Genomic DNA, 16,802 nt, shown 5'->3' with positions numbered 1-16,802 from the left:
TTGTGATATGTAAAAAACATATTTGTGAGTTTCCCAGCAATGTATTTGGACCAAGCTCAAGTGTCATTTAAAGGATGCAGCTGGACTTATTGCCACTAGACGGACGCCTGCCATCGTGAAGTTCGGTTTTCTGTCGCCAACTGCATTCCTATTAAGTTGGTGCGCTTGGATCAAATGTCCGAGCAAACATTGGTCAGTTGCATGCAGGCAAGCTGGACTACGCAGTATGATAGGTGGGTCTTGGTCTCTAGAAATCCTCATTCCGATTTCCAGTATCACTTGAATCGGAATTCGACATAAATAAAAGTTCGTCAATGTGAGTGCATTGCATGAAATAGGTCACACGATGAACCAGCAACAGGGATTTTCAAAATGTATTCGTATGACCGCCAAAAGCTTTTTATGCTGATGTAGTAGATTGTCATCAATAAAAGGAGAAGATTATGATGTCCACATTGCCACACAGATCGTAGCCCTCTCAGGCACGTGATCGTGCTGATAATGTCTGACTTACGTCAGAAACAGTAGTATTTTAAAAGAGAATACATACTCCCATTAACTCAGCATTACTAGACTGGGTTTCCGGGGAGCGAGACACCCCCAAATGTCTGTGGTAAGCCAGCTGTAGACTCAGTTTATTCATCCTTCAGTCATGGTTGTGATGCACATAAAATTGAAGTTTTCTTTCACACATATATGATCAAGTCTATAGTATAACCACAGCAAACCCAGTGTGGCGTTTGCTTTAACAAATTCTTGGCTCCTATTGTTTCTTGTTAGAAAGTGTAGCTGTCAGCTCTCCACTTGCTCTGTACTGTGTAGGTACGCAGTGAGATGACCATCACATAGACCAAATAAGGAGAGACCTATGGTTCTTTTTTATGTAACAAGTAGATGTTCATTCAGATATACCATTTACAAACGTGCATCCACATCTTTCACCTCAAATAAGAGAACCCATCTACAAATATTAGCTAATGCCAAACAGCTGGTTGAAACCTCATTCTAGTTTGCTTCACCAGCACAGACAGATTTCTTGGTCTGTTCATTCGTAGTCTACGTAACGTCAATTTCGCCCCCGTTGTCACTGAGTTTATGGAATTTTGTCTTAAACCGTGAGGAGGACATAAAAATATGGATGAAATCAGAGTGGTCAAACCTTCTTTATGCGCGTGCTGCGCAGTATAGTTTACTTAAACCAATCGTTGTTAGGTAAAATGAGTCCATAACCTTTGTGTTGTTGTAAAACCATGTAACATTATCCCTACCAGTTTGTAAGCGTACAGTGACTATCGCCGTGGATTCCCTTCTTGAAATTTCATCGACAATAATAAACAAATAGTGTTCACCACGCAGGAAAATATGCGTTAATTTCTACCCACACTATCGACAGGACTAAATTTTTTCGGTAAAATCAGTCCATCGTACCATACATCCAAAATATGGGGTGAAAGTCCTGAGGCTACTGTCGTGAACGACAATCGATGTTGACATCAAAGTGGGTTCCAACGAGTTGTTCCTGGTCCCTGCTACTGTCTAACCTAAAGTTCGCGATTTTTGTACCACGACGAAGGCTCATGTGCTAAAACTATGGTAAGTTAGTTTTATCGGACCAATCCAGCCAGAGAGAGCCAACTTAAGCCACATTGTGTATCATTCATTTCACCTCATGGTCAGCCAGGAAAACAGAATTTTGTGACTTCACTCTGTGTGAGCGTAATCAGGTCAACACACCGCGTAGAGTATTTTGCCCCCTCTAATTTCAGGTAACATGAATACACACGTGTTTTCATTCGTCTGCTGTGCTTTTCATGCTCTAAAAAGTTTGAAGAGCATAGAGATTTTCGAGCACTACGAACAAAAGAGACCATCTGTACGGCACAAATTTCGTGCATTCCGCACATGGTGTCTACATAAACCGGTCAGGTAATTCATATACCATCCGGTTACCCGCATCTGAATTCATCTGTGTCGGATGCGTGAAGAAATGTCACTTGCTTGCCGAATGAATGGATAAACAATTCTGAGATGTGCACAGCAAGGATGTCAAGACATGTAATGAAATGATACGCAAAACTGGTCTATACTCTCCGCCTGCACTGAATGACTTGAGTTTTACGACCGCTGCAAACGGTAATCGTTATATTTATATTGAGAACCAACTCGATAGTATGCAACGCTAAAGACACCAGCTGCTAACATAAAAAGTTAATAGGCCAGGAAGCAGTTTTTCTGCCCTTGTTCGTCTCATAATTCATATGAGAGCTGCAGAAGATTAGTGTTCGCCTATGAGATGCGTGTACATTGCTCATTTTTCAAAATTTACGTGGAAACTTGGCACATTGAGAAAGAGCAGAAAGAGATGGGAATGTTGCACATCAGCTTCCGCTGTTGAGTCCTTTCGACGTCTTGCGCCTCTTGATTTTTTGCAGATACATGTAGGTTGAGTTACCAGAAATGTGCACTTTGTAGTTCATATTTTCAAGTTAAACCGGATATTTTCTAAGGCGTATTTAGAGCTAATTTAGATAATTTGAGACTACGGGCACTTACAGGAAGCTTCTCTGGGGTCTTTCCTAGGGATAGACGAATCCCACCTGTTTAACCGATGAATTGACAGGTAAATGAGATTTGTGTGTTGTAGTAGCAGGTAACCATATAACTTTCAAAATAAGTTGAAAGCCGTCTCGTATTAAAAAACACCACCAAATTCCAAGGATAAACCACAATTTTATCAAATATCCCAAGACAGTTGTGCCGTTTGAATGAATGATTGTACTACAGAGATATTTGGTACCACTAACCGCATTTTCATCATAAATTATAACTGTGTTTGCACTAACTAAATAACGACAGGAGATGCTAATTCAGGTAGTTTACAAAGAGGGACTCACTGAATGGTTTACGGTTGACAGCATGATGTGAGCTCTCTCCAGCATTCCTTTGACATTCGACAGCAGATCGAGTTTCTTCGAACGAGCTAGCTGCGGGCTCACATATTTCCCAGTCGTTCGTCGAGTGGGTACACATCTCAGATTCCGGTTCCCGTTGATTCTCAGAGCTTCTAAGACTTGGCGGCATATCACTGTTTGTCGAGGAAGTTGAGAGACTTGAATCCGATCTATTGAGAGAAAAAAATTTAATCATTACATATTTAGGTCCGTCAACACTAGCCAAAATCGCTATTGAGAAAGTGATCCGAAATACGTAAAATATGCCTGTAATTTTATTAGAGGATACAAAGGTGACACACTTACGTAAATTGTAAAGTAGATTTTGTGACAATCAAGTAAACGTAGTTTTCCAATCAATAGAATTTTACAGTTTCCGACGAGCCATCCACAACCTGCTACCGAGTGGCTAGCTTACAAGTGCTTTTCAGTGCAAGTGGCGCGTACGGAAAGAACTACATAGCTCAGCTTCCATAGTCATATGTCAAACCACTCGCTCAATCACTGGAACACAAGCTCGTGCCGATGCAAGGTCACACGCAAGTGGAAGCACGTGACCCTGCTCGTGACGCATTCAGCGTAGTTTGATTAGATTGTGCATCTTGTGGAATGCCACACGCGTATCAGATGTTTTTTTACCACGGCATCCATTTCGCAGTGAGTAGTAAATGCGGAAGTAAATTCTTCTAACGGAGAAACATTTCGGTTCTTCGTCTACCAAAATAGATCCAATTTAATGGCATGACAAATTACCATTGGTACGTGCCGTTACACTCGTTTACCGTAAAATTACTCGTCACAATCATCATTTTCCACCATATCCTACAAGTCTTCTGCTGTCGATAGCAGTGAGTTTCCCCTTGCTACACCTTATTTATTACAGAACTGATTAGCTAATTAGCTGTATTTAATTGCTCTCTTTATTTCTCTTAGATGAATCACTCGGGGTAGGAAAAAAACTACACCAATGTTCTACGCCGTGTAGATGAAACAGTAGGTGGTGCAGAAAAAATTTTTCAATGGCTGGCTTCTATACATTCCACATCAAATTACTCTGATTTTTTCGCTTTCGTTCAAATTGGAACACAAATCACTCAAATTAAATGCTAAGGAGTTTTTAATCAGATCTGGCTTGTTGTTCAGACAGTTTTTAAAACACCATCTGGGATGTCGAAAGAATACAAAACGCTGTTAAGGCCAGTTCAAGCTAAATTCTGAAATTACCTTGATTCAGGTTATAAAATGTCCACTGCTAAAATTACCAGAATAATGCGCTTTGGAATCTTATTAAACCAAATAATTTTTCATTTGTAATCCGGAAACGCATTCATACGTTTTCCCGGTGGTTCATTCAAGGTATTGTAAAGTTTGCAACAACCATATTGTACAATGAGCTTGCACCCCAGTATGCTTATAAAACAGCCTAAAAATCAATCAATTTAAAATTCCGTGGGTGATTTGGTAACAATCAGTGCTTCTTCTTATTGGAATAAAATTTTCCTACCTGATTTGTTGGGAAAAACCGTTATCTCTAAATATCCTTTTTTGATTTCCGGTTTTGATATGTANCTGATTTGTAGGGAAAAACCGTTATCTCTAAATATCCTGTTTTGATATCCGGTTTTGATATTTACATCCGGTTTGGGCATGTGATATTTTCTGCGAACTCTGTGAACTCTGTCATTCATTCCAATGCGGGGTACGGTCGCATTTTTCACCAACACTCCAAATTATTCTCTCCGTTGGAATTTCCCGTGAATGTTACCATTAATTTACCCAAAGCTGCCCTTTATTGCGTTCCAACCAGCATTCCTGACTTCCATGTGTTTTGCATTCAAGGAATCGTTGGTCGCTGCTGGTCTTCACTGATTATTAAATTTTATTCTCCTCGCGTTCGTTTTCTGTTTAATAATGCTCTTAGCTATTTCCGTCGCATACCGATGTACGAAACGGTTGATAGATCTTCAGTTGTCTAAGTGTCCTACTAGGAGAGAATGGTCAGAAAATCGTTCGTAGACGATCCTGATCACGCAAATTTCGTCAAGTTATTCGGTTTAGAATGCTGGGAGTCCATTCAACGACTCAATAAAAACACTCCAGTCTGGCCTCAAGATACCTATATCGCCAGTTATTTCAACGAGCGCAAGTCGTTAAATTTATGAACAGAACAATTAGGCTCACGGCAGCCAGCGGAAATTATTCTGCTGACCAAAATCTGGCCGTTTGAAGAACTTTTATGGGATTTTCCAATTAGTTTCATTCAGTCGCTTGATGAGATAGAGGATACACCTCGTTATTTGTACACAGTTCAACAGTAGGATCTATTCGAACATGTCAGCCGACATACCTTAAGGTTTATCATATGCCCGGAAACACGTCAGACGAACGTGTACTTTCATTCACCCTCACCAAGTTGCAACGGACAGAAAATTAGCATCGGAAATCTTCTTATATGATCGATTCTCTGTGCACGTTTGAAGGGCAGGCTGATAAAAAAGGTCAAAGTTAGTTGCTCCATATACTTGATGCATTTCCAGCGCCGATGTTTTCTTTAGTAAGAATCCCTGACCGCATACATAACGCAATGTAGTCAGGTATTTCTAAGATAGGGTTATCTGAAACACGATTTTACCTCTGATACAGCCTAATTTGGTCACAGTTAGTTGGTTTGAACCAATTGCTTTCTGTCAATAACACTGCTTCCTTCTACCCTGATGAATAGAAAAAGTGATCCTCGAAAGAATGCTTTTCAAAGCGGCACGAACCTCTGAATAGGCTGACTAACCTTCCGTTCAACCACATTCCTGGAACGATGCAACCTCTTAAGGGAACGAAAAGTCTCTTCTCCATATGGATTATCTATTTGTGGAAGACCACAAAACGTTTTCTTCACAAAACTCTTGAAAGCATTCACTTTCGTTGCCCATATCTTCAGTGAAGTAAAAATTCAGCATAACATGACGTTCCACTTCAATAAAACGATCTATGTTGTTTAGATAAAAGAAAGCCCATAAAAATGCTAGATTCATATGAATGAAGGTGAACTGAACCAGTGGCTAATGAAATTGACAAACGTGAACGAATGTCGCGCAGTGGGAGTAAATTTTTTGCACTTACCCCGAACTCAGATCTTTGAAGCAGTTATTCGTCACCGGTGTTGAACGTGCGGTAGCTGGGCATCTGGTTGAGGCATCAAACTGAGGAAATCTTGAAATATTTCGGTGTTTTTTGCCACTAACGTCTTGTTTTCTCTTCACTCGACGACGTCTAATCACACTGCCGTTGTTTACCTTCTGAAAGCCATTGTGCTGATAAACCTTTTCCAATTCATTAGCTTTTTGCAATCCTAAATGCTCCACATCTCCCCCGTTTATGAACGGGTTTGTCAGCGAAAAGAACCTGACTTCGTTTTGCAGTGAGACACCATAGCTCTTAGCTTCTGTGTCAGACATTATGGCGCAGGGATATTTGGCGCTTTTCAATTCAACTTGTGTGTGGCAGTTCTTGCTTCGTTCACCCAAAGCTTGGCGATTCAGACCATGTGCGTTGCCGTCAGCGAGAGTTTCTATGCACGAAAAAAGGTGAAACAGTGAACTACTGAGAGCAAAACTTCTGAAGCTGAGGCCCAGGTGACATTCCGATTCACACTAACGCTAATAGGAATACACAAGAATTAAACTCACCACGTAGTTTCACGAAAACGAGGTACTGCTAACAAGTCACATTATTTTGCTCACTCTCCTTCACAGTCACGCATGCGTTGGCCGAACTGGTTGGAACTGCACACCATGAACCAATTGAAATCAAGTTAGGGCGTCGACCGTTGAGATTGGTAGATTTCTCATTTGTTACTACTGCGCAAACCTTTTGTGAAATCAATTCTCAGACGTAATCAATGTGTGTTCGAGTACTTTTGGTCGTCCCAACTTTAAATTGGGCATGAGAAAACATTGTTGGGTGCGGCTGAGGAACACCTGGACGTTGAAACCAATGAAGGCACCGGTGGCTTCACAAAATTCTAAGGTCTACCTACAGACGGGCAGTTTCCTAAATAATGGTCCTTTCAAAGCGAAATTAGATCAGCCGTCTCATATTACTTCAAACTGAAATGGAAAACCAGGGAAAAGTAAGCAGAGCACTTTTGTTTAAACTTCCTCCATTTAGTTCATTTGTCCAATTACTCCGCACCACAATGGAATAACTGGTGCAACCTCCCTCTAGAAGTATCCAGCTGACTGATTTAAACAGCATTCGTGTAAAGCAGTTTGAGCATATTTAATGGACCGATTCTCTATTTTTTATGCTTGGAGTAAATTTGTGTTCCAGTATTGCTTGCTACTGACAACAATGACTATATTTAATAAAAAACAATATAAAAACATCAACGGGGCATAATATGTATTAAAATTAACGTCCGGCACATCCTGGATAAAAGGTGTTCAAGTGTGGTAAGGGCCATGCATATGCACTTGAAAGAGCCTCAGCTTTGTCAAATTAGTCACGCCGTTATTTGTCTGTAAGAATTCAGGGCCACTTTCGAAGAACATGCAAGCCCTTTAGCTTTTGTCTCTAGTTGGGGTGTATGGTTTTTTACTCAGTATGTTAGGCTGTTTAATTCTACAACCGTCTTAATCCTTGCCCTCATCGGCAGCAACAGGTAAATACTGGCGCCAACTTATCATATGACCATAAGAGGGGCCGGGTAAAAAAAAATAAAAAACGGCTATATAAGCCTCGTGAATATAGGAAGGACAAACAAATTCGAAATTCCTACATTTCCAAACAGAAATGAAATTGACATATAATAGCATTGCCGATTGACACGAGATTCCTCGTGACCCTCGTCTAAAACATGCTTAGTGCAAAACGATGCGGGCAGTTGAGCTTAGCCGTCTGCTTAAGATGTGAGAACAAGGTATTCACTTGGACTCCTCACATACTTTGTTCGGTAAGGGCTCTGCATACGTTCAAAAAGAGTCGCATGGACCTCGCCTGAAGGCCACTGCACACTGTTTGGCTTTAAACTCTTCCACTTCGCATCAACACTTCATCACCCGTTCCAACGAAACTTTTCCAGAAAGTGTTTATATCGGAAATCATAGCTGTTTTTAGGAGAAAGCGACCGGGCATGCGTAACTATCATGCGACTAGTGCAAAGTGAAGGCATTAAAATATTTTACAGTGTATACATGTGGGGGCGAAAGCAGGCGAAGGTTCCAATTAGCACCACAGAAAAACAGTCGAGGAATTGAAAACAGTGACCGGCTGAGACAAGCATATAAATAATCAATAAGAGCTCGGCCAGTCACATATTACAGATTAATAAACCAAGCAGAGATCGGTACGCTATCAAGTAAGATTGATTGCACACCATTAAGCACCCGGTGGGCTCACTAAATAAATGAAACCCAAGCTGACAGACTTTCCCCGTGATTGATTTTGGGGTCATGACACTTATTTTAATATGATGAGCCTTGTTTGCTGCTTTTGTGATTCTGTGTAATGGCGGAATACTCGCGCACGTATAGCAGGATTGCGGCTTTGCTGTGGTCGGCTAAAGTTTTCTGTGCATAAAAATGGGGAAATACCATACACACAATTGAGCTTTAAGCTTTGAGCTCCTAATGATAAGTGAGATTGATAGCGGACGTATGACTCTAGAATAAAGTGAATACGGAGTATTATACGATCAGGTTGGTTTAATTCTACTGAGCTGATGATCATGCTTGTTTTGTGGGCTAGACGTTTCTGGCATATAACTGGGACACCGTATAATGTATTCAGTCTGAGTTGGGTGCCATAATTTCTCGTCGGGTGTCTGATGACTTTGGATCTGAGGTTATTAAACTAACACCGTGCCTAATCTGACGATCAAGTGATAGCTCACTGGAATTTACAACCGGAATTGACCCAAGAATGAGGTGTTATTGTTCTCTGATGATGGCGGTATAACAATCATTCACAAACTCATGAAGATCTGCGTGTGACAAGTGTCACTTCCGCATAAACAACGCGAAAGACTCTCTTTCCTCTAAGGGCAACAGGGTCTGTTATCGATAGAAGGTTTTCCACCGAACAAAAAGGGCTCGATCGTTCATTAGGCTCCTTCAACTCCGACTAAAATTTTACCAAGTAATTACTTAGTGGCATTTTACAGAAAATAGGAGTGTTTAATTTGACGTGATACCAAGCATAGAACTTCTACGTTTTATCAGCCGTTACTTAACACAAGCACATTCCAACCATCTTGTATGACTGAGCTGCTGGGCGTTCTTCTTCCGGCGGCAGGAGAGCATTGCTAGATGAAGGAAACATAAAAACCATAAATCTGAATCATAGGCACTTTCCTGGTGGTGGCGGATCAGGATACTCATAAGGTGGAATTTCATGTGCATTTCTCACTTAGCGAGCACCCGGAAATATTGTAGTTTCTCTGAAGTGTGAGGACTAAGTGGCATATTTTTCAGGAATCGAAAGGTGTTTCCCTAGTTAGATGCAACCGACTAACCGCGTGCAATGCTATTGCAAAGAAGAGCAATGATTGTATTAGAGGTTCATATATATATATATATATCCGGTGCAGGTGCGAACCAAACAGGTTGCTAGTCAGCCGCTCGTGAGCGAACAGTATAGTCTCCAAGTAGTAAGCAGGATATCACAGGTGTATAAATACTGACTAGCACAGAGTAGCCTCACTAGCGGGATGAAACATCTACTGCAGTTTAGTGAGGGGTTAATAGGGCGAACAGAAACCGATGTCCAAATACTGTTGTACTGCACATGGTGAAAGTAGCTACCGCCGGACGGGTTTTAACGTTCTGGTCAATATGGAACCTGACTCATACTCTTCGGGGTCTCCAAAACCACCTAAGTAGTTCCAGTGTACATCGTACGCTGTCTCATTTAAAGCTGTTATCACGTCCCATTTGGGAATTGTGACTTCTTGGTCCATTTAGTATGACGAACAACCGGCCAGGGCCCCACTTCGCGGGGGTTCCGTGACTGATATAAAGCATCTATCAAAACAAATCATGCAAGCAGGAGAATTCTGATAAGGATCGCTGTTTGTTGTCAATTTCACACAAGAGTAACGTTCGTTCACACCGCTATGATTCTTACTGACATGACAGACAGCAATTCTGGGTGAAAGCTGTTTTATGTTCTATTTTTGGTCTTTATCCATAAAGGATCAGTGGTATTGAGTTTGTCTATTGAAGTCCCATGAACAGCGAACACTCACTACAAACAATTCAACGAAAAATTCTCGGAATTAATTGGGTGTGTTTGACTCCCAGAGGAGTTCACGAAATCGGTCCTTAACGTCTAAACAAAGTTGAGAAATAAAGCAATACTCACCTGAGTATAAGCCAATACATGAACTTGGACGGCCAGCACCCAGGGTTGAGGGCCATGTGGAGCCATACAACGAAGATTTAGAATGACGCCATTGAACTTCGGCACAGCCTCTTACAGTTTGCCGACATTTTCCGGCAATGTTTGACTGTGGACTGAGTTCTGACTCAAATCCGCTCTCAGGACCATTTCTGTGTGCTACGTTTGGCGATAAGAACTAAAAAAAATAACGAAAACATCAGTCTATAATTAACTGTACTTCAAGAGAACACGTTTGCTTGTGGAAAAATGTGTAGGAATAGTCTACAACTAGATGACGTTCTTATTGTGTTGATTTGTAAGGCACGTTATACTGAGTCATTAACGTCTACTTCAGAAACCGTGGTAACCAACATTGAGGCTGCTTTTATTTTTGAAGGCTGAAAAGTAACTGATATAAAGACCCCAAACTATACATAACCAAGATTTTTCTCACAGAGTAAGTTTCATGCAAACAATGAAATATTAACGTTTGAACCCCTATTTACAATTCGCTGTCATCTTACTGGCGAGTCAACAGGTTCACGGAGGAAAATTCTTCCAGTTTTCAAAACTCGCCGAGCCCTTTTTTTGGAGAAAGTGCCTCATTGGCATTGCTGCCTGTGGTTTCACCCCTCATTACTCACGTAACTTGATTGTTATCGTTGGTACTGCAGCTATGGTATATCGACGGATCGGAGAGTTATTCATTCTCTGTAGTTTCCAGTGATTTAGTACGAGATGCGCGCGTGATGGAGTCTGTCCGAACTTATTATGAAGGGCTTGTGTCGTGAAGCTATAAAACATAGGATGAACCAGTGTGCGGAGCCTAATGCTTTATTCTCCGGTACTTAATGCGCTCTTTCAATAAATCTTTCCAAAACAATTATCCTTGCTTAGGCTGTTTACCACTAACTGCAAACCAGGAAGGTGCTGCCCGACTTTCAGGAACTGATGGCTGGTGTATTGACATATCATGCTGACGAACCCGTAAACCATACATTCAGGAGCATGCAAGTTTGGTGAATATCTGCAATATTTGCCCTCCCGCTTTGGGAGGACGATTTTCTACTTGTCCTGAAGCTATTAGCGAAATGCAGAAGACTATGATATGTTTTACTTTAATCACCTCACGCACTAGGTTGACGCGACTTCTTGAAACATCCTGACCATGCTACCTCTCGAGGTATACCTTTTTATATTTTTTTGTATTGATTAGCGTTTCTCGTTGTTTAACACCCGAGGTGATTTCTTTATTTAGGCCGTGTTAAGTTATGACAGTTTGGCTCGTCAGACTAACTCTATTCTGTCTAACACTGTCCTGATGACAACCACTCTGTTTCTGATTCTGTTTCGTCAAGGGAACCAGAATATACTTTGCTACCGCTTCCATCTCAGATATTCTCCTACGTATTCGTTATGCAAAATTACCTCATTGCAAAACAGACGGATCGTTTTGTATGCAGCATTTAATCAAAGGTAGTCAGCTTCCATCTCAGATATTCTCCTACGTATCCGTTATGCAAAATTACCTCATTGCAAAGCAGACGGATCGCTTTGTATGCAGCATTTAATCAAAGGTAGTCAGTCATACCGCACCGCTACTGACCGCATTGTTCAAGCTAGACAATGCCTGGTACTCCAGCTATGATGCTGTTCGATCCATAGTTTGGTCGATCACACGGCATGCACATTTCTTCTGTCGGCATAAATGATTAGGTGCCGGCCAGTGATTGCCAGATCACTGGCACACACAATGGTATTCTGATAAGGTTAGATTTGTTGACAGTGGTATTTTTGAATTTCCTCGACACCAGACTGCGAGTGAGCACACACATTGAGTTGGTTCAGCCAGTCTTATTGTTCGACAACGTAATTACCATCCATCTGAAATAATCAGCGGAGCAACGTTTTCAGATGGCGTTAGAAAACACAGGAGTAAAGTCTGGGATGAACTGAACTAGAATGGCGCAACCTGCGACCAACCCTTTGAAAAGATTACTGTGTGCAATTCTACAGTGCCTAATAACATTGTTGAAGTAAGCCAGTCGTATATCTTGCACTCTACATATGTCAACTTGCTCCAATAAACTCGCAGTCCCTTGAGTGGCAACATATAGGGTTCTTTGGAAGTCTTTTTTTCTTTTTCACAGTGGAACAACTAAGTGCAAACATACACTCGCCGCACATGAGTTTGTGGCGACAGACCAATATGTTTGTAAACATTTTCTGAAAAAAATGCAAACATTTCGGATGTCTAGAGAATGCAGGTAGTTGTTCCTAGACATAACGTCCTTTTGGTAAAATAAGAGTGACCTTGTTTGGACCCAGAAATCCTCTATCTAGTCGACCGGTTCTGCGCATGTGAGTTACGCAAATATGTGTGACACAATCGTTAGTCTAACCACGGCGCCGTGTCAACCGGTGAACTTGTCCGGACACTTGGTCAAACTTCGCTCCTGAATCATGACTTGGTACTTTGACAATGAGACTGGCTTTCCTCTTAGATTCACGTCACAGACGAGAAAATCAGCTCACGCTGATGTCTGGGCCCTAGTTTTTAAACAGGTCATTAGACTTGAGGACGTACTGTGTTGTCCATCAGTAAAAAGCCTTCGATCGCGCTCATAAAGAGGCCTGAGGAATGTGATGTTCCCTCTTTTTGAATGTTACTGGTCTCGCCTTTCACTGACACTTATTTCCATGTATGCATCGGGTTAGAATAACGTGATAAGTTACATCTTATGATGGAGGATGCTCTGAGCGTGAAGTTCAGGTTAACTGACGCAGTTTGCGAGAGTTTACGATTGCCCACCGAGAGACAACGGTTGAAAAGAATTGTTCTTTCTCCACGATTATCTCCCATACAGAGATGTATTTGTCATGGGATCGTATGATAGGCTCATTCCTACTTAGAACCTATACAGTTGGCTCAATTGCATCGAACTTATCAGTAGTGATCGTGATAATAATCGTATGCCAGAGGATGGTGATCTGAAATACAAACCATCCTGTACATAGGATGGTATTGTTGGGAAGAACAAACTAAGCTGTCAGACAAGCTGGACGAGCGAAATGTCGGGCAGGTTACTCGCCTTTCATTTTAGGTAGGGCCAGGAAAAGTGATACCGTGAGGCAGGGTTCGACCCTGTCCGTTGCGTTTCCATTAGATTTCTCTCAGGCGAGCCCATTCTGCATTGGGTAGAGGTGTAACGACCAACAGTCACCTGTTTCCATACTCTAAACTCTTTGATTCAGCAAACGTGTTTGAAACTTGTGCGTGTGCGTGCAGTCCTACGAGGATATTAGCGGGATCATAGATAGGACTACTGTTACACGTACGCGAAGCACAACCATTCATTTAAGCAACATATTGCTCTTTTGCCACATAAAATTAAACTCGTTAGTCCCAAAAGTTTTGGAACACACGGGCCGCTATCATTGACATTTGAGCTAGGTGGTCGAAAAAGAAGTGGAAATGGACAGTAAATGACGCCAACATCAGACCTGCCGAACCAACATTCAGTTTTTGGCAGACGGGGACTTCAAAATCTGCGAACGACGATCCATCTTGAGCTTTTGGAGTTCAACACTTGGGTTGGATTTTCTACGCAGTTGAAAACTACGGGTGTATTGCAGACGTTCAAAATATACGAAACCTAAAGTATAGTGACCCATCTATACACCAAAAGTAGCATCGCAGATGCAATTTCCGGAGCCTGCTTCGACCAAGAATTTACTGGTAGTGGTGAGACAGTAATCTTGGGGACATCAACTCACTTCCAACACTACTGCATACTCTATCAACTTTTCTGATTGATTTTGTGGCAACATTATCACCGCATATGCAGACCATGTTTATGGAGCCTATTTCGGCGACTAAGCTCGTCCGAACTTCCCAGTTCGCTGGGATCGTAGTCCGCTTCCAGACAGTGACCTGACTGGCATCAACAATTTAACAACATACATCCTCGGAAAGATTTCTCCAGGATGACGGTCACTATCATCTGTGACACTCAAATAAGTGTGAGAACAACAGCATCCTGGCAACGGAAATGTTCATAGGCATAACTGTATGATGAAACGAGGGAAGGAGGGGGTACTAAAGCACACTGACCGTGAGCAGTACTCAAATGTGCATACACATATATTCAGAGTGAAAAGCCTCGTAGAAACTAGTTGACAGAAACGGTTGGCATTGCATTTAGCTACCCAGAGTGGGGAGTCCGATGAGACGACGGATAATAATCTGACCAGCAGGCCTTCTGTGCAAAGCTCAACACCTGAAGTCGATCAGTTATGTGTAATGCTTCGACAGATATCGATGGATATGACCTCTAGCGAAAAGAGCTATTTTTTCACAATTGGTACTATGATATTTGTGTGCATGACTACGAGAGGTCAAGTATTTTTTCAAGTTTTCTGCATTGGTGTTTGCACAAGAATACACCAGTATCTACTGATGAGTATTATCAGCTGAGCGGTGCAGCTCCAGACTGTTTAACAACGTGGGAAACAAGATGTTATTGCTGTTGGTCGATTGGCTTGCATCAGAAAGCACAATTAATATTTCTTATAATCTTCGCCATCATCAACAGCATGATATTAGCGTTCAACAGTGATGCTTCGCTGCCGTATAGCCATGATTCATTTGAAAGCCATATTGTGAAGAAAAGAGTAAAAGTGGATGGCGAAGGGACTTTGCGCTAGCTTGTTATTCCGCGATGCCCATACCCGCGGACACTCATTCAAGAAATCTGGATAAAAACTGACAGAAAAAACGCCGGTGACGCCGTTTAGCAGGCATATCTTGGAATGTCTCCGACCAGGCGCAGTGGAGGTCACCTGGTCCACATCCTGGGAGGCAAAGAGAACCGACAGCACCTAAACGTTTAGTAATCTCTTTCATACCCCTGTGCCAGGTCAAGGGTTGGCCAACACTTTGCTTCCTCCACCCCTAATTTGGTACGGGAAAAAGCCCTCTCTTCGCTAGGCAATGCTTTGGCATGTTCACTACATGCCCTAACCAATGAAGCTTTTGGTCATAATATACACAGACAATCGCCCCACAACACTGAATCCCTGTTTTGGCCGAGCGATGGGACCTGTTCAGGTTTAGATAGAGAAAAATGACCGGAATTCGATTTTCAACATGTGCAGTGGAAAATATGGTTAAATTCTCCAATAAAAATTTATCAGACGAATGGGTTAAGTGACACGTAACTCTCACTAAATGGCGCTCTCAGAAGATGAGTAACGAACGGAATGTTTAGCAAAAACTTCAAAAAGGAAACTTACATTTCTTAGCGTTGGAAGGAAGAAGAGGTCACTGTCCGCCCTTAAGTCCATTAAAGGCCTTGAGTCCTCCAACGGGTTGATAAGGATGTTGCAGTGTATTTTTTGCCCAGGGTCATCTGAATAGGGAACTGCAGGCGACCTATTTCCGGCTAAGCCCTTGGTGAGGAAATATTGGTCTTTGTTTTGGCTACTCATACGTGGTAGATAAGTAGTCAGGTTCAAATTCTGCAAAAAGTTTTCGTCGATGCACAGGGTTAATTCGAGTAAACGCAGCCAAAGGACGTGACAGCTGTTTTCCAATTCACCCACCTCTTGGAGATATTGGGTGACTGTCGTTTGCACAGCCTCTTCAAGTGGCTGTGCACTCTGAATCCGCTCCAGTAATTGGGTCATCATTGTAAACGTCCGTGAATGCAGTTCAATTTGTTTCAGTTTAGTCTGAATTCAAAAGTAAACCGGCAGTTCTTCAAAAAATATTCTTAACCATACGTTACTGGTGCTGTGCCCTTACGAACACAATGAGTGGGCTTAAAACTGCTAAACCCTCTTTGTTCACGAAAATATATTTCTTCACTCGATGTAAATGTAAGAAACCTCAAGAATCAAGCAAACGATCTATAGTTGATGTACATTGGCTGGTATCGTTATCGCGGTGTTCAGAACACGATTTAGTCCCTGATAACATTCACATTCGTTAAGGAAATCTAAGGCATTATAAAGCCTAACCTTGCAGGCCCCGACAATAGCTTTACGCACAGTTAATTTTGGTGTGATTCGCGATGGTGGTAAAAGCTGAAATTCTTAGATGAGTGTGCGGTGGACAATGGGATTCTTCAAGTTACCCCGCAGTCGAATGGTTTCTCAGTGAGGTTAGTGCAGTAACTCATTCCTGTGTTTCACCACAGTAGGACTTCAAATTTCATGAGATTAAATCGGTCCCATCAGGGCTAAATAATATCCTATCCTGAATATGCCGTGTTCACGCCACAGACCATGGCGGACCCATCTTTTTAGGTCAGCCAGCGTGTTGTGGTGACGTAATGACGGTAATGATTTTCTCTTTGGTTTACGCTTTACTATCCGCATACTATTTTGTGCACAAAGTGCCGTGCAAAGCTGTGGATCAGCGTATATCGTACTTCAGCGAAACCGTCTGGAACCCGTCTACTATGGATTCACTCT

General features: G+C 41.9%; 1 protein-coding gene across 1 annotated transcript in view; it reads right to left on the bottom strand.

Annotated features, from left to right (window-relative positions):
* T265_00072 (hypothetical protein) overlaps positions 1-16,802 on the bottom strand; it is a gene marked incomplete at both ends in the record, with an annotated part of 99,018 nt that overhangs the window by 27,027 nt on the left and 55,189 nt on the right. The window contains 4 exons of the mRNA XM_009163729.1: positions 2,895-3,121; positions 6,069-6,516; positions 10,308-10,521; positions 15,621-16,058. Of these exons, the coding sequence (XP_009161993.1) occupies positions 2,895-3,121; positions 6,069-6,516; positions 10,308-10,521; positions 15,621-16,058 (1,327 nt within the window). The remainder of the gene's footprint in view (positions 1-2,894; positions 3,122-6,068; positions 6,517-10,307; positions 10,522-15,620; positions 16,059-16,802) is intronic.

Source organism: Opisthorchis viverrini (assembly GCF_000715545.1).
Source record: "Opisthorchis viverrini unplaced genomic scaffold opera_v5_1, whole genome shotgun sequence".
Taxonomy (NCBI): Eukaryota; Metazoa; Platyhelminthes; class Trematoda; order Opisthorchiida; family Opisthorchiidae; genus Opisthorchis; species Opisthorchis viverrini.
The sequence above is the reverse complement of the archived record's forward strand: the minus strand, read 5'-3'. Positions and strand labels throughout refer to the sequence as shown.